This window comes from Esox lucius, chromosome 19 (assembly GCF_011004845.1).
Source record: "Esox lucius isolate fEsoLuc1 chromosome 19, fEsoLuc1.pri, whole genome shotgun sequence".
Lineage (NCBI taxonomy): Eukaryota > Metazoa > Chordata > Actinopteri > Esociformes > Esocidae > Esox > Esox lucius.
In genome coordinates, this window is record NC_047587.1 from 10,891,507 (window position 1) to 10,911,352 (window position 19,846).

A 19,846-nucleotide genomic window follows, 5' to 3' on the forward strand; every position below is an offset into this window, starting at 1 on the left:
GGCAACGCCTCACCCATCCCACGTCATGACCAGTCAAAATGTAAGGATTTTCAAATCTTAACCACACTGTCACGAATGTCAACTTTCAAGTCAAATATTCAGATTCAAATAATGTATGTTGTATGTTGATTGAGAACAAATTCTCATTGAAGGCAATGACCTGGGGAAAAAGGGCTAATTGTTAACCATGCCAGACCTGGGATAATTATATATTTTTTAAATCGGTTACTGGTCAGTCTAACTAGGATCCCCGTATTTACTGGAGGTGCCCCTTTTGCTGCTCCTTCCCTTATTTCTGCATGTCCTGCCCTCGCCTTGATCTCTGTTGCTGTTCTTCTGGGCCAAAGACAACAACAAAAAATGTAGGCAATGATGTTTATTTCCAAAGCAAGTTTAAAATACGAAAGATGAAATAGCACTGTGTTTTAGTTGTCTGCTTGTGTTTGCTTTAATTGGTGGATATTGGCCAAATTCCGATTTTACTTTGCAAGTGGTTGGTGCCATAAAGCTGTGTAAAAGTCCACTTTTCAGGGAAAACAAGCAAAAAATACGTTTGAAAAAAGACTGGATAGCCGTTGATTATTTTAACTTTATTCAACCCGCGTGGAACAAGTCAAAAAGCAGTGTCGTGTTGTTTCGAAGTCACATTGTAGATTTTTACCTTTTTATAAACCCCTTATCAGTTCCCGAAGTATTATTAATTCCGCTCAAGATACACACAAGAAAGAAAACAAACCACATCCTTGGCTTCAGTGAGCAGTTCAAAGCAATTTCCGGCCTAGTCTATTCTAACACTGTCCATTTATTACACTTGATTTTCGATAGCAGTTTAGCAGGTTTTAATAAATAAACATAATACAATTCATACCGAGGCTTATCGGTGTTCATAATGAAACTGACAGACAAACCGAGATAACAAGCAAACAATGTAATACATGGGTGCCTATATTTAAAACAAATAGATCCTCTACAATTCTCCCCTTTTGTCAATTTATGGACAAACACCTAATTTGATTATCCAAATTGTAAGAAAATTCATTCTCTAATAAGGCATTAAACTCATGTCATGAGGACTGGGATGTGACAATTACTTCACTTAAGCTACCTTGGCACAGATATTAATGATGTTTGATTAACACAAGTCATTTCAGTAATCAATGATTACACAAAGTAGAAATATTTGTTTTTGTTACACTTTCCAGCCACTGGTTTTCTTTCTTGATCTTCTGGACTATCGCAAAGCTTTCTTGTGCATGCATTGGTCGCTGACATGCCACACCTGACCCAAGGCCCCTTCTGGGTTTGATGTATACCATTGTGAAAACACCAGGCTTCAAAACTTGCATGTCAGTGTAAGTGGGGAATCAGCTGAAACCAGTCAGCGAGGGTTTTCCTGAAGGGTACAGATCAAATGTTAGATTGTTTTCAAATTAAGATACAAAAAGAAATCGGGTTAGCATCCCTTAATGGCAATTCTGCAATACAAGCATAGAAGAAACATGAACAGACAGAGAATCAGGACAACTCTGCTTTACATGTGTTCTTGTTTGGGGCTCATTTGAAAAACAACACTCAGATATTGGGATGGACTGTCAGAGGCACCCCATTATGGATATATGGGCTGTGAGCCCATACACAACACATTTCCCTTCCCAATAACACTAGTGTGAGCTAAGGCTAATTGACTATACAAACTGTTGGTCCTACCCTTAACGGCATGTCCTGGTATCCAGGAGCGGGTTGGAAGCGATGGGTGATGAACATCCATAATAACGTCTCGGGGAGTTTCAGTTACCACTCGTCACTGTTCTCTATTACCACTTGATCGGCTGGGTGTTATACCTGATGCTCTGCCTTCATGGTACCTTCAGGAGTAGTGAAAACAGTATAATGTCATGCTAGTTAATTTGAATAGGTTAATCACAGAGAATATTACTCCAGCCTCATGTCCTATAAGTATATGGGTTACCATTACCTACACAGCAAAAGCAGTTACGGTGGAACAAAAAGTAAACCGACAATGGTCATGGGTGATCTTGGTTGAAGTTAAAATGATGTCTACTCCATCTGTTTTAAATACAGTGTGTTTCTAAATAGAACAGGATCAGCTATACCTGTTCCCACTTTTGTCATTCACACAAAACAATATTTTTACTAAGGATAAGAATTAATCACTGATGTTTCCTCCACCTTTTGTATTGATGGTAAAAAAAAAAAAACATACACCAATAGATTACCATGAGCACATTGTCCAGCTGTGCTTGAGGTGTTATTAAAACTTACATTTACATGTTTTCTTTCACAAATATGTTGTTATTGACCAAAGTCACACAAAATGTCAAGCTTTTCCCTTTTGGAATTTCCCCAATCCCTTCTTGGCCTGGTGTATAATGTGTGTGTCTCAAAAGTCGGCACTGGAGGGAGTGTGTGCAGTTACTTGTGATGTACAGGCAAACCTTCCGTCGCAGGTGTTGCTCACCGAGTGGTCTGGTTGTTTCCGTTGCACTGATTCTTGTCGTTCCTGGAGCTGGGATGTTGTCCTGGGCTGGTGGTCTCGACCTGGTCGGCAGTGGCTGGCCTGGATTTAAAAGTCCTTTCCTGAGACGTAGAGCTGTTGTGTCGTCCATTGGGAACAACTGCAGGGGCCCGTAATGAATCAGTTGTTGCTCCTATCACAAGAACCAGGGTCTTTACGAGTTCTTCACCCGTGTTCCTGGTCGACAGGACATGGTTGGCACCCTCCCAATATAGTCCTGTTTTCTCCAGTACAATTTTCATTTCACCCATTCAATGCATCTTTCGACCTCCCACCTGAATTTTAACTTGAATCTTAATTTAGCCACTACATTTTAGTTACACGTTTCGACTTCCCACAGCATTTTGAGCCAAAATTGCACAACCTCTATCCCAATGCATGTCAAAGTCTACATTTAAGTGTGAAGTTTCTCCCTGGTCCTGTCCCCTCACCTGGCACACTGTCCTGTTGTCCCTGTCTGTTGACATAGAGGACCAAAGGCCTCTCTGCCTCTAACATGATGCTATACATACTTTGACAGAAAGTCTCATTTCCTTCTAGCAGTGAGTGCCTCTGTGCCTCAGGTCTGTTGTTTTGGGCACAAGGCTCAAGATTCAATTTCAAGTTGTGCTGTTCTGTCTCACCTTACGATTGGACATGTGTTCCAGACATAACAAGGACATCCCAACGATATGTCTTTTATGCTACGAATCTGGCTTTGGAACTCAGAGGGTGCAAAAGGGGAAAGGCTGCAGGTTTCACTTCACATGATTGGTTCGAATTCATCTCCATGCATTGAGCTAGCTGTCAGCCACACCATCCTTATAAGAGAAATACAAAACACGGCATAAGTAAAGGTGAATTACAAGATGCAAACAACAAGTTATAGCCTAAATATCAAAATACAGATGTTACAGTTGGCTAAAAAGTAAGTCTACAGAATTCTGAAAAAAAGTATTGTGGACAAAGATTAACCAGAAGTGATGTAAAGAAAGCAACCTACAATTATTCAAATGGCTTTTAGGAATATCACCACTGCCCAAGGTCTGGCTATGCTGAGGTTGTTCACAACTGAAGAATTATACTTTAGACCAGGGGCAGGCAAATTAATTTTCACAAGGGGCCACATGAGAAACCTGAATTGTGTCAGCGGGCCACACCAACGATAACTTGAACGCAATTCTGCTCAACTTTCTTCCATTGTAAAATGCACTAAATTATATATTTTGAATAGCTGATACTGATAATCGGAAGAATAAAACTATTCTGTAAATATTTATATTAGGCAATGTGAAATTGTGGTGTATAGGTCAAATAAGAAACCAAACTAATTATTGAATCAGTATGCTGAAATAAAGGTTAATTATATATAAAAACATTGTTCCAAAGTTAACACAAATTACAGTCAGACTGGACAAGCCATTTATGATCAATACAAACCAGGGCTGCAATATTCTGGTAACCTTCCCAAATATCCAAGTGAAGCCCAAAATCTGACAGACTGATCGGTGCAGCGACTGCAGTAATGCGGTCGATGTATCGGTCTGTCGTGGTGAAGAAAGAGCTGAGCCGCAAGGCGAAGCTCTCGATTTACCGGTCAATCTACGTTCCTACTCTCACCTATGGTCATGAGCTTTGGGTCATGACCCAAAGGACAAGATCCCGGATACAGGCGGCCGAAATGAGCTTTCTCCGCAGGGTGGCTGGGCGATCTCTTAGGAGCTCAGAGTAGAGCCGCTGCTCCTCCACATCGAGAGGGGTCAGCTGAGGTGGCTTGGGCATCTGTTTTGGATGCCTCCTGGACGCCTTCCCGGGAAGGTGTTCCAGGCCCGTCCCACCGGGAGGAGACCCTGGGGAAGACCTAGGACACGCCGGAGGGACTATGTCTCCCGGCTGGCCTGGGAACGCCTCGGTGTCCCCCCGGGAAGAGCTGGAGGAAGTGTCTAGGGAGAGGGAAGTCTGGGCATCCCTGCTTAGACTGCTGCCCCGCGACCCGGCCCCGGATAAGCGGAAGAAGATGGATGGATGCACATTTTTTTTAACTTGTTAATCTCCACAAACAATGAAAAACAACAAACAACTTAACAAGTTTATAGAAATACAGCAATACAACAAACAATAACTTTTCCACCTCATTTTACCTCTTCAGTGAGAATAATCCAGTCTGTTCTGGGCTTGAACAAGGGCATTGAAATCTGGCTGAATGTCTGAGGTGGCTATGCGAAGGACAGCTGAGAAGATGTCATCAGTGATAGAGGATCTGTGTTTGGATTTGTTGAACTTCATCACTGAGAATGTCTGATCACGTACATAGGTAGATCCAAAGAGGACTAGAATCCTCTGAGCATGCCTCCTCAGGTGTGGAAAGTTCTCCTCTTTGAGGGAGGAGTAAAAGTCCAGCAGTGAGACTGACCTGAAGTGCTCTGCCAGAAGTGTGTCAGACTGCAGGTCAATGAGTTCCATCTGAACATCACTTGGTGCATTATCCACACTGCAGTTGAAGGGAGAAGAAACCATGTGCATTTCACTCTCAAGAGTTTTGAAATCACCTCGAAAACTCTGCATGCAGAGATGGTTGATTACTTGTGGATGTGATTGGCTGATCTTTTGGCTTCCTTTAGTGTTGGCAAGTGGGTCAAAATGTTGTCCATTACTTGGCTTGAGATAAGCTGCAACTTTCTCATGAAAGCCTTCACTGCACTGTACATCTCGTGCACAAAAAGGCCCTTGCACTGCAGTTTGACATTTAGTTTGTTCATTAGTGCAGTCACATCTACAGCGAACACGAGGTCTGCCACCCAGTCTTTATCTGAAAGCTCTGGGATGTTATGTCCTTTCTTAACACAGAAATCCTGAATCTGGTCTCTCAGGTCCCACACACTTTTTAGTACTTTGCCAAGGCTGAGCCACCTGACAGTGCAGTGATTGAACATGGTGACATAAGCTCTCATTTTCCTTAAAAAATGCAACAGGTGATTTAATGCTCTCACTCGGATGAAGTTAACTGTTTTAGTTACAGCATCAACACTGTCTTACATAACACTTCCTGATGTATAATACAATGCAAAAAGGTCAATTTCTGCAAAGGGTTCATTTCTGTCACTTTATCCTGCATTCTCTTTAAAAGTCCAACATTTTTCCCAGTCAGATTTGGACAACCGTCTGTTGTCACACCTGCCAGCTTGTCTCATTTCAGTCCTAACATGTCCAAACATGCATTTACCTCTGTGAACAAGTCATTACCAGTGGTTGTCCTTTTCATTGACTGCCAACTCCTCCGTGATTTGAAAGTCTGCAGTTATGCCACGTAAGAAGATGAGTAGCTGGGCGGTGTGACGTACATCGCAGCTCTCATCCAAAGCCAGAGAAAAATGGTCAAAGTCGGCCGCTATGTTCTTCAGCTGAAGCTCCAAGTTTCCAGCGATGTCCTCAACCCGTCTTGTTACAGTGCGTCGGGAGAGTGACACATTCTCAAATGCGCCCTTTTTCTCCAGGCACAACAACGCAACAGAGTCCAATAAGCACTCTTAAATAAACTCTCCGTCAGAAAATGCCATACTTTTTCTGGCGATATTGTGAGAAATTACATACCTTGTCCTGATGGCTGCACCTCTGGGGGTGTAAAAAGTCCTTGTTGGGTTTGCAGTTTTGCTAGCAACGCATCAGAATCCCACGCGCGCTCTTCATCAGACAGATTTCTGTATTTATCTTCATGCTTGGTCGTGTAGTGGCGATTCAAATTATAATCCTTTAACACAGCGACCTGTGTACCACAGATAAAGCAAACGGCTTTACCTTTAATTTCTGTAAAGAAATACTTGGCAGGCAATGTCTTGTTGAAAACACGGCATTCGTTATCAACTTTTCTTTTCTTAACGTGAGCCGACATCTTGAGGGTAACCTGGCTAGCCTCGCTTGTCGCTGTTCACCTTCACTCTCAGCTCACACACGCATATACGTCCATACGTAAGTAATACAAACGTTACGCTTTTCAAAATAAAATTTCCAAAGGCCGAGAACCAAAAACCGAAACACCGAAAGAAAAGATTGTCAATTATTCGGTAGCCGAATTTTCGGTGCATCCCTATAATTTATGACTGGCCTCACGCGGACCGGACAGGGACGTACAAAGGGCCGGATGTGGCCCGCGGGCCGTAGTTTGCCCAGGTCTGCTTTAGACTCATCAAACCAAAGGACAGATTTCCACCTGTCTAATGTCCATTTCTCAAGTCTCTTGGTGTCCTTCTGTTGTGGTGCTGCAGTTTGACCATGAAATCCCGACTCACAGTCTCCTCTGGACAGCTGATGTCAGTTACTTGAACTCTGAAGCATTTATTTGGGCTGCAATCTTGGCACGGTTTCTGAGGCTGGTAACTAAGGCTGGTAACTAATGAATGTATCCTCTGTAGCAGAGGTAACTCTTTCATTCCTGTGGTGTTCTTACATTCTGTGGTGGCCTGCACTTCAAGAAACTTTCAAAGTTCTTGAAATGTTCTGTATTGACTGACCTTCATGTCTTGAAGTGATGGACTGGCATTTCTTTTTGCTTATTTACGGTGTTCTTGCCATAATATGGACAACTAGGGTATATACAGACTACTGCTCGAAAGTTTGGGGTCACTTAGGAATGTCCTATTTTCCATGAAAACATACATTAAATGAGATTGAATAGGAAATACACCAAAGTGAATAGGAAATACTGACTTAAGGTTAGAAATAATTATTTTTAATTGAAATAATAATTGTGTCCTTCAAACTTTGCTTTCGTCAAAGAATCCTCCATTTGCAGCAATTACAGCCTTGCAGACTGTTGGCATTCTAGCTGTCAATTTGTTGAGGTAATCTGAAGGGATTTCACCCCATGATTCCTGAAGCACCTCCCACAAGTTGGATTGACTTGATGGGCACTTCTTACCTACCATACGGTCAAGCTCCTCCCACAACAGCTTAATTGGGTTGAGATCTGGTGACTGTGCTGGCCACTCCATTATAGACAGAATACCACCTGACTGCTTCTCCCCTAAATAGTTCTTACATAGTTTGGAGCTGTGCTTTGGGTCGTTGTCCTGTTGTAGGAGGAAATTGTCTCCAATCAAGCGCTGTCCACAGGGTATGGCATGGTGTTGCAAAATAGATTGATAGCCATCCTTTTTCAAGGTCCCATTTACCCTGTACAAATCTCCTACTTCACCACCACCAAAGCACCCCCAGACCATCACATTGCCTTCATCATTCTTGACAGATGGCGTCAAGGACTCCTCCACCATCTTTTCATTGGGTCTGAGTCTCACAAATGTTCTTCTTTGTGATCTGAACACCTCAAACTTTGATTCATCTGTCCATAACACTTTTTTCCAATCTTCCTCTGTCCAGTGTCTGTGTTCTTTTGCCCATCTTAATCTTTTCTTTTTATTGGCCAGTCTGAGATATGGCTTTTTCTTTGCAACTCTGCCTAGAAGGCCAGCATCCTGGAGTCGCCTCTTCACTGTTGACATTGAGACTGGTGTTTTGCGGGTACTATTTAATGAAGCTGCCAATTGAGCACCTGTGAGGCATCTGTTTCTCAAACTAGACACTTTTATGTATTTGTCCTCTTGCTCAGTTGTGCACCGGGGCCTCCCACTCCTCATTCTATTCTGGTTAGAGCCAGTTTGTGCTGTTCTGTGAAGGGAGTAGCACACAGCGTTGAACGAGATCTTCAGTTTCTTAGCAATTTCTCGCATGGAATTGCCTTCATTTCTTAAAACAAGAATAGACTGACGAGTTTCAGAAGAAAGTTCTTTGTTTCTGGCCATTTTGAGCCTGTAATTGCACCTACAATTGCTGCTGCTCCAGACACTGAATTAGTCTAAAGAAGTCCAGATTTATTGCTTCTTTAATCAGCACACATTTTCAGCTGTGCTAACAATTGCAAAAGGGTTGTCTAATGATCAATTAGCCTTTTAAAATTATGAACTTGGATTAGCAAACAATCTGCCATTGGAACACAGGACAGGTTGTTGCTGATAATGAGCCTTTGTATGCCTATATATTTAATAGAAAATCTGCTGTTTCCAGCTACAATATTCATTTACAACATTAACAATGTCGACACTGTATTTATGATCACTTTGACGTTATTTTAAAGGCCAGACAATTAGCTTTTCTTTAGAAAATATGTTTCTAAGTGACCCCAGACCCTCAAAGGCATTAAGAATTAAGGAAATTCCACAAATGTACTTTTAACAAGGCACATATTCTAATTGATTGCATTCAAGGTTTTATGAAACTAGTTAAGAGAATGCAAAACTGTCATTATGGCAGTGCGTCTACTTATAAGAATCAACAATGTGATATGTATTTTGTTCTGCTTAACGTTTTCTTTTGGGGGGGTTGCTACATGATTCCATGTGTTAATTCATAGTTTTAATGTCATCACTATTATTCTACAATGTGGAAAATAGTAAAAATATAGAAATACCCTGAATGATAGCTGTGTCCCAACGTTTGACTGGGACTGAAATTGGAGACAAATGTGACGTTTAAATGTGTCCCTCGTAATCAGCTAAACTTGATAAAAAGAATTTGTTCATTCCCCCACCATTTTCTTTCCGTTATATTAATATAACTAGTTGTGTTATTGTTTGCTAGCTAGCTAGAATAAACATGCTTTTACAGTCCACTGTATTTCCTGCATTTATGCATCAATGCGCAGTTCGCGAGATATGTTAAAATCAGACTAGTGATGTGAGTGCAAACGTCAGATGACAACATCAAGCTAAGTTAGCTAATGTTGGCCAGCAACATGCTAACTGGACATGTCTGTTATTATTAAGCTAAAAATCCAAACAACAATTTACACTATAAACAACGATTCCTTCTTATAAACCAATATAGTGATATAATAAGACAAAATATTCTATAATAATATAGCATAAGCACAAATCATTACTAACTCCATTGTATGCCACTAAGGCCGAGAAAACGCAGCAATTTTGAACAGAATTAATGAGGACTGAGTGAAGATCCAAACGCAAGCTCGTCTGTCCGTTTGGAGCTTGCTAGCTAAGAAACAAAACAATTAATATGGGCTTCTCGGTTACCTGCGGGTGATCTGCTAGTCAATTAGGTTAGCTATTGAGATAGAGTTGATATTTGAACATCACTCACTCCACGCATTGAAACGCCCCCAAGGGTGTAGTGTAATGCTGAGGAGCGCACCACAGAAGGGGCTCCGCCTCACCCACCCAACCTACGGCCAGTCAAAATAGACATTTTATCGAACTGTCGTAAATGGCAACTCTGGAGTCAAATATTCTAAATGCAATTTTAACCTTGAAGTTTTATGTTGATTGAGTACATTTCATTTACAGAAAATACTTAGGTTGAAAGATTAGCATTGTTATCACTGCCAGTCCTGGAATTCTATCTACTGGTAACTCTAACTGCTAGGATCACCACAATTTACTGGAGGTGCCCCTTTTCCTGCTTCTTCCATTTTTATTTCCACAATTGGTTCAATTAAATTAATGTTTGCTTCATTTGAAAAGGTATTTCTTCTTCAATTAGAATGCAATGCTTTTTTTCCAGTTCATTCACCTGTGTAGTTTAGATTATTTCAGTTTTTTAAAACTAAATCATTTTTGTTTAAGCTGTACTCAGTATGATTTGTATTAACTGACAATTTTGGTCTAATTTCATCTCTCTCCCAGATGTCATCTCACAAAGCCAGTCAATCCAACCAGGAGATTAAACGTTTCTCAGTGATAAAATAGAAGGCTGCAGAATCATCATAGACTGTCAGCTTTAATTGGATGAACCATTTAAAAGTTGCAGTGTGTTTTGTGGGCCATTGTCCACTACAGATGTCTCTTATCAGGCAAGTGTGTTTGGTTGAAGAATTAGTGGATCTACTGCAGAGCTGCCAATATCTAGTATTGCTTCTAGATTTTGCATTTAGAGTCTGTAGCTGCCTGATACAATTAGGTCAAAGAAGTATCAGTGCAAGGTGGCTGGCAAACATGAAGAAGATTAAACTGAATTGTTCAGAGACATAGCCAAAACAATCAGCGGGCCAAGATCCACTGTTTGGTTTATTAAGAAGAACAAAGAAATCACTGGTGAGCTCAACAATGGCAAATGACCTGCTAGACCAAGTTAGACCACTATAGTGGATGACTGAAACATTTTTCAGTGGTGATGAAGTCCAACATACCAGGAACAATATCCTAGCAATGGTCACAGATGTGTCATGGAATACCAGAATACACAGAAGGATATACCAGCAGAACTATAGAGGGTGCACTACAAGATTTAAACTCTTAGTATAAACCTAAATAACAGCTGTGGTTGCAGTTGGCTGAAAACTACTTAAAAGTCTGCAGAATTCTGGAACAAAGTCTTATGGTCACAGTTGGACTGTGCAGAGTGAAAGAAAAACGTTAATAGTTTCAATGTCTTAACAATTATTCTACAATGTGGAACATTTTAAAAATAGCCTTGAAATACCCTTGAATTAGTAGGTGTACAACATTTCGACTGGAACTACATCAGCAAACTTATATAACGAATTCGCTCACCTGGTAGTCAAGCTAAAATAATATTAAAATTATAAGTATATTACATTTATTTCTTTACCAAGGTGGCAAGACTCTACTTTCAGTCCTTCTGGTGGCATTGGAGAAATAAATATTACATTCAACATATTTGTGGATATCGAGGGAATCATTGATTTCCCTGGATGGTAAATAAATCTGTCATTAAGAAGTGACTTGAAAAGTGAAGGCGTCTGTAAGGCATTGCTGTGCTTATAATGGATCAACAATTCATCAACATTCTAAGTGAAAGGAAGTAATGAAGTCGTAAATCCTGCTAAATTATACATTGAAATAAACTGGTTGTAACGTGACACTCAAGGCTGTGCCCTCGGTTGCTCTCCCTGGGTTTTATTTTTAATTTGCATGATGAAATAAGGTTCAATTTCAAAAGTGTCAATTGTTTTCTGGGGGCCTTGTAGGGAAAACGATATTATAAAATACACTAGGAACCTTTCAGCGAATACCGATGTTCAATGGGGGTTTAATTAATGAAACCTAAAACATCCGTCTGTTTCCCATGGAAACCTCTCTTTTACCTCAGTGGTTGCTACAGTGAAGTAACTTGAACATGCAATGTGAACTGTGGAATCCAATGTAGTGAATACATTAAAAAATATATATATTGCGTTTAACCTTGTATTTACGGACATTGCAATGTGCACGAAAATTATTCCTGATCGTTTCAACCCGACCCTTTCAGTTGATGAGTACCTTGGTGAGTAGCTAGCCTCTGTGCCTTGAATCTGCAGCCTAGTAGTACTGTACTGTAACTAGTTCCATCTGCATTGCAGCTGTTTGTAACGCTACAGTAGTATTGATGACCAAATGTAATAGCAAGTTAAGTTTGCTAACCTCTTTCTCTTCCAGCTAAAACCAGTGTGCTTTTCTACTTAAACGATGCTGTGACCCAGCTCATTGAGCACAAGGATGAGTACACACAGTTTGGCGTGGTCCGTTACTTCGCAGAGTAGTAGGTTTTTGTTCAATTCCATCACTGTTTTTCAGGGAGTATCTTTAACAGAGCAGTGCAGCACGTTTCAATTAATCTTATTCCAAAGTTAGCTATACCATTCTAGGTACAGTAGACTAAACCTTGTACATACAAGCTTATCATTGGACATCTTTGCTTGTGCTTATGGCTTAAAAAATTCCCTTTTTGAGGGTTGATGTTGTGTCAAATAATTGGCCTGCCTCTAACTTATGACAAGTTGTATTTCGCTTCCTTTGTGATCAACTGATAGTTTCAGCAGTGTGAAGAACGGCAACCATGTCCTCTTCCGAGAATTTAGCTACATCAAGGCCACTCCTCATAACAGGGCGTCCTTCATCCGAGTCCTCTGGAGGTGCTTCAGACAGATCGGGAAGAATGGAGGTAGGCTTAATGTGTGTGTGTGCTAGGGGTGCAGTGGTACTGACCGATGGTGTGTTTTGCAGTTTTAGGGTCATGGCTGCGGTACAACAAAAAAATATATTGTCAACAGTTACTCAAGATCAGTTTTTAGTTCATTTGGCAACATATCCAAAATGAATCCAGGAGCAATGTACAATGCCTGGTGAGAACCCCCATCCCATACGCTACAGTTACAAATATGTGTACCATTACAGCCCTACTGTTTGTCTGACAGGTGTGTGTCCGAGTAGTGGGACCACTGAAAATGAATTAGTAAATAATGTATGATTTTTGATTTGCTGCCTTTTTGGCTTTCGTGATTCGTACATGGACCTCCAAGGCTCCTTTGTGTCATCGACTTTCATAGAAACTGTGAATATCTCTGTTATTGTCTGTCGTTGTTAGCCGATGTTATGTGCTATGTTGTATACACAATGGACCTCTGTTTTCCATACTTCCCTGACGGGTCTATGACTCTTTCATGTTAGCTTAACATTATGTGGATTGAGCCATTGGAAAAGGTGCCAGGTGGTCATTATCAAGGATGGTATTGACGTGTGTTGCAGTTCACAGCACCACTGGTTCAACCCCCCTTGTGGGGCTATGGGATGGGTTGAGAAAGAGGTACTAACTATAAACTTTATATAGACCTCCTGGCCATGTTGGAGTACAGCTCCCTTCTGCAGCTCCTCTGTCCAGACTTTCCAGTGGAGATGGTACAACGTGCAGCCAGGTCTGTGATTTGGCATCATGACTTTTATTGTATTTTACGTGTTATTGTATATATTTTGTATTGCACTGCTTCAAAAACAATAAAGGGACACTTAAATCACAGTGGGTCTCGATGAACGAAAAATATTGAAGATCAGTATCTTTACTGTACATTGTGTAATTCGTTGAGAACAAAATTACATAACGACGGTCAGTGGAAACCAAAATCACCAACAGATTGAGGGTTGGATTCAAACTCACACGAATATCAAATAAAATCAAACAATTGAAATCACAGGCTGTTCCAACTTGCATGAATTTGATCACAGCAACTCATAATGTCATTCAGTAGCGCGTATGGCCCCCACGTGCCTGAATGCACTCCTGACAACGTATGGGCGTGCTCCTAATGAGACAGAGGAAGGTGTCCTGGGGGATCTCCTCCCAGACCTGGATCAGGACATCAGTGAGCTCTTGGACAGTCTGTGGCACTACTTGATGGCATCGATTGCACCAATACATAATGTCCCTGAGGTTCTCAGTTGAATTCAGGTCTGGGGAACGTGAGGGCCAGTCAATGGCATCAATGCCTTTGTCATCCAGGAACTGCCTACACACTCTGGCCACCTGAGGCCGGGCATTGTCCTGCACCAGGAGGAACCCAGGGCCCACTGCACCAGCGTAAGGTCTGACGATGGGTCTGAGGATTTCATCCTGGTACCTAACAGCAGCCAGGGTACCGTTGGCTAGCACATGGAGGTCTGTGTGACCCTTCAAGGATATGCCTCCCCAGACCATCACTGACCCACCACCAAACTGGTCATGCTTGATGTTGCAGGCAGCATAACTTTCACCAAGGTGTCTCCAGACTCTTTCACCTCTGTCATGTGCTTAGTGTGAACCTGCTCTCATCTGTGAAGAGAACAGGGTGCCAATGGTGGAATTGCCAATTCTGGTGTTCTCTGGTGAATACCAATAAATCTGCACGGTGCAGGGCTCAGAGCACAGGACCCACTAGAGGATGTCGGCCCCTCATGCCGCCGTCATGGAGTCGGTCAGAAACATGCTCACCAGTAGCCTGCTGGAGGTCATTTTGTAGGTCTGGCAGTGCTCAATCTGTTCCTCCTCGCACAATGGATGTGCCATCCTATAGGAGCTGGACTGCCTGTGCAAATAGAATGGGCTGCAGGTACCACCTCATGCTACCAGCAGTGACATAGACACTAGCAAAACTAGAGAAGAATCTGTCAGGAAGGATAAGGAGAGTGTTATTGTCTGTGGCCACCACCTGCAAAACCATTCCCTTTTTGGGGGTTGTCTTGCTGTTGCTTCTCCAGTGCACCTGTTGTCACTTTCATTTACACCAAAACAGGTGACATTGATTCACAATCGCTTATGCTTCCTAACTGGGCAGATTGACATCCATGAAGTTTAATTGAATTGTTATACTGTGATTGTGTTCCCTTAATCTTTTTGAGCAGTGTATGTTAAGTTACCTTTAAATCAAATTAAGTTGAGCTTTGGAATGCTGTGATTATTTTTTGCATCTCGATGTAGTTGGGCATTCTGTAATTCTGAAATGTGTATGTATTGATGTGTTCAGTAAGCAGATTTAAAATATGTGCTTAGGTATGTATATATAACTAAGGCGTTTAGGTGTTGGCCGCATCTCATTTGTTGAGCCCAGGTGATCTGCCTGTTTTAATGTCTGTTGCTAGGTTTCCATCCAGTTGGCAGAATATGTCCATGCAAGTGTTCTAAAATCCAAAAGGACTTGTTGCAAATTAAAGCACTGCATAATGATGTAATGCACATGAAAGCATGTGGTTGAAATGTCTGTGACATTTATTGACTTTACGTTTTAAGGATGCACTATGGTCATATCCTACTCACATCTCTTAATCTAGGATAGTGTTAATGGATGATGCCATGGACTGCCTCATGTCCTTCTCGGATTTCCTCTACTCTTTCCAAATCCAGTTCTACTTTGAAGGTAAACCAACAAATAGCAACAACCACACCAGTGTTTCGAAAAACAGATGCTCATTTTAACCAGACTTGATTTAAAGAAACAGGAACAGAATAATTAATCATGAACAGAATGCATTAATTATTATTTCTTAGAACTTTCTCTAAGGCATCCATTGTGTGCACCTCCACCATTTTGTGGAGCCATTAGTGATTCTGCTTACTATGAAAACGTTTATTTTTTGTAAGGAAAAACCTTGAAACTTAATCATTTGTATTTAACTCCCACGCACAGAGTTCCTAGAGAGCATTGCTATAATCTACCAGGACCTCCTGTCGGGGAAAAGCCCAAACACTGTGATCGTCCCCACTTCTTCGTCAGTGGAACAGCTCCCCCAAGTGGCCACAGAGGAATTTGAGACTCAGGAAGGGGTGGACTCGTCTGTGTTCGGAGAGTGCATTGAAGGACTTTGTGAGAGGTTCAAACAAAAGTAAGTAACAGTTTCATTACAGTAAAGTAATCTAAATGCATTTTATGATTACCATGGCATCAAATTAAAATGTTACATTTATATATAACAAGATGTCTCTTCTTTATATAGCTGTTCCTAGGTAAAAGTGCCCTAAAGGGATGAAAGCAGTAGTATTTATTGGTATTGTGTGCTTCTTCATAGCCACCCTTCTAAATCTGCTATTAGAGAAGTCCTGGAGCAAACACAGAGAGTAACCTTCTATGGCTTTGTGATGGCTCTGGTCAGACATGAGGGTGTTAACCAGGACATTGGTAAGAAATCCTACTATTCCCATGATGCAATACAACTACAAGCCGACTTACTAGGCTTTTAATTTATGCATTGACTGTGGATGCAACGTTTCTGAACTAAAGCATTTTGCTGGAGAGGTTTGAGGAACCTGAGCTTCCAGAAGCTTCTGCCCGTGTACGGATCACATTCTGCTCATATTCTGAGTGCAGTGAGCGGGCTACAGGCAAATGGTGTTTGTTTAATGAAGTTTGATCAAAGCAAACCAATTATAAACATGTAATATTACAGTAGGACAGAAACACCTCAGCATTCTTCTCCCATTTGTCCAGAATTCAACAGTGTGTGCAGCTAAATACAGTGGTTACTGACTAAATGAAGTTGTCACCCCCTTGGGATGTTTTGCACATTGTTTTGTGTTACAGATAAGATGGACAATATATCACTGGTACAATGTGGAAAATAGTAAAAATAAAGAAATACCCTCGAATGAGTAGGTCTGTCCAAACTCTTGACTGGTACTGTAGCTTTGATCAGAGTTCACAGAACAAGCACCATTCACAGAAAAGTACCAGCTTCTCTGTTATTAAACCAGAGAGCCAAAAAAAAATAACATTCTCACATTCGCAGAAATATTTTGGATAACCAGTTGGCCCCACAGGTACAGCCTTTCATTTAGCCCTGTCACCAGGTTAATGGGTGTGTGCTATTTATCCAGCTAACTGTGTGTTGATCTCACTAGGTGCCCTGCCAAACAAATCAGAGCTGCTTGTTGACCCAGAGATGGACCAGGAGGTGGAGAAGCTGTGAGTAAACTAAATCAGAATGTTTATTATCTTGACACTACTGGATTATAACTTTGTCACCTTGTTAGAAGCCCTTTCAGGACTTTCTTTGGAGTTACTATTCTCGACCCTTCTCCAACATTGAAGCATTACATAGTACTTCATTGTAGATATATTTCTCACAGCATTGCCCAGATCGCTATCAGTCCTACGTCCAACAGCAGCAGCAGTGTCCCGGGTCACAAGGAGCCTCTGAAGAAGGCCTCCCCGCGCAAATCCCTCCACCACCGCCGGAGGATTGAGATGGAGAGTGACGGGTCCACGGAGGAGACGGACTCCTCAGAGAACTGAACATGACCGTACAATGGCCTTCTGCAAAATGGGGAATACCTGCAAATATAAATGCATGAATCCCTCTTACCCATTGTGAAACATCTTCATGGAATGATTAGCTAAGGGAATTACCATTCTGCCACATTTTATGTGCTAAATTTAAGTTGGAGTTTCACTTTGCCAACATCTCTGCCAAGCCAACTGGGACGTGCAGCCTGTTCTCCTCACTGCTAGATGGAGCAGCGTTGTGACATGGCATTTTGCTGTGTGATCAGACCATGTTAGCGTTTCACTAAGGAGACTGCTGGGTCATGCGGGGCAGTATTGTCTGCTGAAATATGTAATGAAATGACGTAACACAGGAATGCATTTCAGAAATATATAATGTCACGACACATTAGCTGAAAAGTTGTTAATAACACACAAATGTTGCCTAGGTGACAGGTTACACTGTTTTAGTCCGTTTTTCCCATATAGTTAACATACAGTCTTTGGGAAGCCATATCGATAGTATAAAAATTGTCGGTGTGGCCTCGCAGGACTAGACTTAACCATGAAGACGTTTCAGTTACAATGCTGACACTGTTAAGGCGCATTTGTTAATGTTTTCTGGATTTAATATATTATAGAGCACAATGAAGGGAAGCCCGAATTACAGGTGAAATCATTCCTGAAATGGGACAGAAATGAATTCCTAAATCAACCAATGTAAAGAAGTGGCAAATAAAAACAATTGTAAATGAAGATGAATGTTATTAATTTATCAGTGGATGTTAGTGAGTATACTGTACCTCCCCATTTCATCAAAATACAAGGCTGTCTGCCTCCAGCATTATTGGGCTCTCCATCCTCCCAGTTAGAGTAATCATATTTGGTGCCGTCACTCCAGAACCACACCCTGTCCTTTGGGAATGAAGTGTGAATTAAATCTGATATTATTATTCCTATATTAGAATAAGATTATTATTAAAATAATGCTGGTGCCATTGATACTGCACTGGGTTTCATTATCAATGCATGCGTATAGATCTTCCAAACCTTGGTCTGACTTCACAGGTGAAGCTTGAGATATTGATGAGCCAAGATCCTAATAACTATGAGGATGAGGCAAAAGTGTGACCAATTCGACCATGAGAACTGAAGTGTCCCTTCCCTGGGTCAGTTCCTCCAATCCAAGTGGGTAACTGCCTGTAGTGTTTGACACCACTGTCTTTATGGCCTCATTCTCCTCAGTGCTCTGCAAAGACACCAGGTTTCCTCCAAGAGACAGATATTGAAGCTAGCGAAAGGGACAGAGGCATTTCATTATGTATTATTCAGTAGGCCTGTCCAGATTCTCATAATTAAATATTGGCCATAACAACTAATGTCCTTTTAAACATGCTAGTACAGAGTTTATGTGTAGTAGGTTATAATATACAGGAGGCATGACTCTACAAATAAAATGCATATTTGTATTCGTGTTATTTCACCTTTTTTAAAGGGCACTTCAGTTGAGAATCAATTCTCATTTGAGTTGATGACCTGGCTGAAGGCATGTCGGTGCTTAACAACACACTCACAGGGAGTACCGAAATATTCCGCGCATATAGAAAATTATGATTATATATATATTTTTTTTTTTACACCATGGCAAGGCAACCATTTTCGATCCCTGGTGGTGCTGGCCAATTGCGCCGCGCTCTGGTCTTGTGATGACACAGCTGACTAACAGGCAGTGTCTTCGACTGATGCACAGTTTAGGGATAAACGTGAAGGAAATGGTTGAGTACTTGATTAAAAACAAAAGAAAAACGCAGCGAGTGGTGCAATAGGCCAACCAAAATAGCATGTTGATTTCAACTGCACCTTTAAATCACATTAGATGGTGAACATGTGTAGATATATTGATTGTATAAATTAGTGAGCATGTCTGTCTTTTGAGAAACAGGAATCAGGTTAAAGACACACATAGTCGGACAGACAAAACAGAAACTACCAGGGGGCAAGGGGATACTTGCATTTATCCTTATAAGGAATAGAACTGGGATTGGACCAATGGCACACTTGCTTTGTTAACTTAACGCCTCTATCTTTTGGGCGTAGTTGAAGTATAAATGCTGTTTTGACCGTTGATCTTTGGACATTGTGCCGAGTCACTTGTCTCCGGAAGCTTCTGTAATAAATGGATATACGATACGATAATAGACCTGACTCCTGATGTTTTATTCTCCTTTCCAACAAACCACCTCGGGGAAGTTTTGACTTCAACAACATGATACCGCAGCTTGGGACCACGTTCTCTCAGTGCTGTCGTAGATGAAGCAATGGGATTTGTACTTCGTCCAACTAGAAGGGCATTTCTCACAGTTTTTGTTCCGTGCTTCTTTCTTCTCCACCACACCTGCAACTAGGCAAGAGAGGTCGTTTTTTCAGATTTTCTCCTATTTCTTATTTCTAATCATAAACCTAACACTGACGTTAACACTTGCTCTAATGCCAACGTTGTCTACACTTAACCAAACTATAATACCTCCACCCTAATGCCTAAACATAAAACTAACCTAAATTAACCCCAATTCTACCACTAACCTCAATTGCTGGTTTACTCCAGCCTATGCAAATATTTAAATAGCGGATTTGGAACACCGATTGTTCCCGTATGTGAAAAATTACCTTTGATGTATCTTTGGATTTGGCACCACTTGGTGAAGCCTCTAAAAGCCGTCATACTATTAGTTAAATGAAATCTTCAACCTCAGAAGATAGAGTTCTTAGATACTGAGGTGCTGAATGGAGGATGGACTCCCATGCTTTACTACATAAAA

The 19,846-nt window shown here is 41.2% G+C and overlaps 1 protein-coding gene and 2 long non-coding RNA genes across 3 annotated transcripts; 1 reads left to right on the forward strand and 2 right to left on the reverse strand.

The window, feature by feature from the left end:
- Positions 1-575: 575 nt before the first annotated feature.
- Positions 576-4,119, reverse strand: LOC105007113. Its single transcript, XR_827500.4, has 3 exons — positions 2,480-4,119; positions 1,708-1,865; positions 576-1,393 (listed from the first exon to the last, which is right to left on the reverse strand). It is a non-coding gene; the product is annotated as an uncharacterized LOC105007113 (long non-coding RNA).
- A 1,987-nt stretch (positions 4,120-6,106) lies between these two features.
- LOC117593413 lies at positions 6,107-9,851 on the reverse strand. Its single transcript, XR_004574810.1, has 2 exons — positions 9,598-9,851; positions 6,107-6,278 (listed from the first exon to the last, which is right to left on the reverse strand). It is a non-coding gene; the product is annotated as an uncharacterized LOC117593413 (long non-coding RNA).
- A 1,687-nt stretch (positions 9,852-11,538) lies between these two features.
- c19h11orf49 (chromosome 19 C11orf49 homolog) lies at positions 11,539-17,783 on the forward strand. The gene is made up of 9 exons (XM_010865912.4): positions 11,539-11,806; positions 11,959-12,061; positions 12,333-12,463; positions 13,130-13,214; positions 15,100-15,185; positions 15,456-15,651; positions 15,835-15,944; positions 16,664-16,727; positions 16,892-17,783. Exons 1-9 carry the CDS (start codon positions 11,746-11,748, stop codon positions 17,055-17,057), a joined length of 1,002 nt encoding a protein of 333 aa, XP_010864214.2. The 5' UTR covers positions 11,539-11,745; the 3' UTR covers positions 17,058-17,783.
- Positions 17,784-19,846: the final 2,063 nt, after the last annotated feature.

Coding starts and splice junctions, on each gene's coding strand:
- c19h11orf49 (XM_010865912.4), top strand. CDS start 11,746: ATGTGCACGAAAATTATTCCTGATCGTTTCAACCCGACCCTTTCAGTT. Junction 13,215..15,099: donor ATGGTACAACGTGCAGCCAG/GTCTGTGATTTG, acceptor CTCTTAATCTAG/GATAGTGTTAATGGATGATG. Junction 15,652..15,834: donor TGTGAGAGGTTCAAACAAAA/GTAAGTAACAGT, acceptor GCTTCTTCATAG/CCACCCTTCTAAATCTGCTA.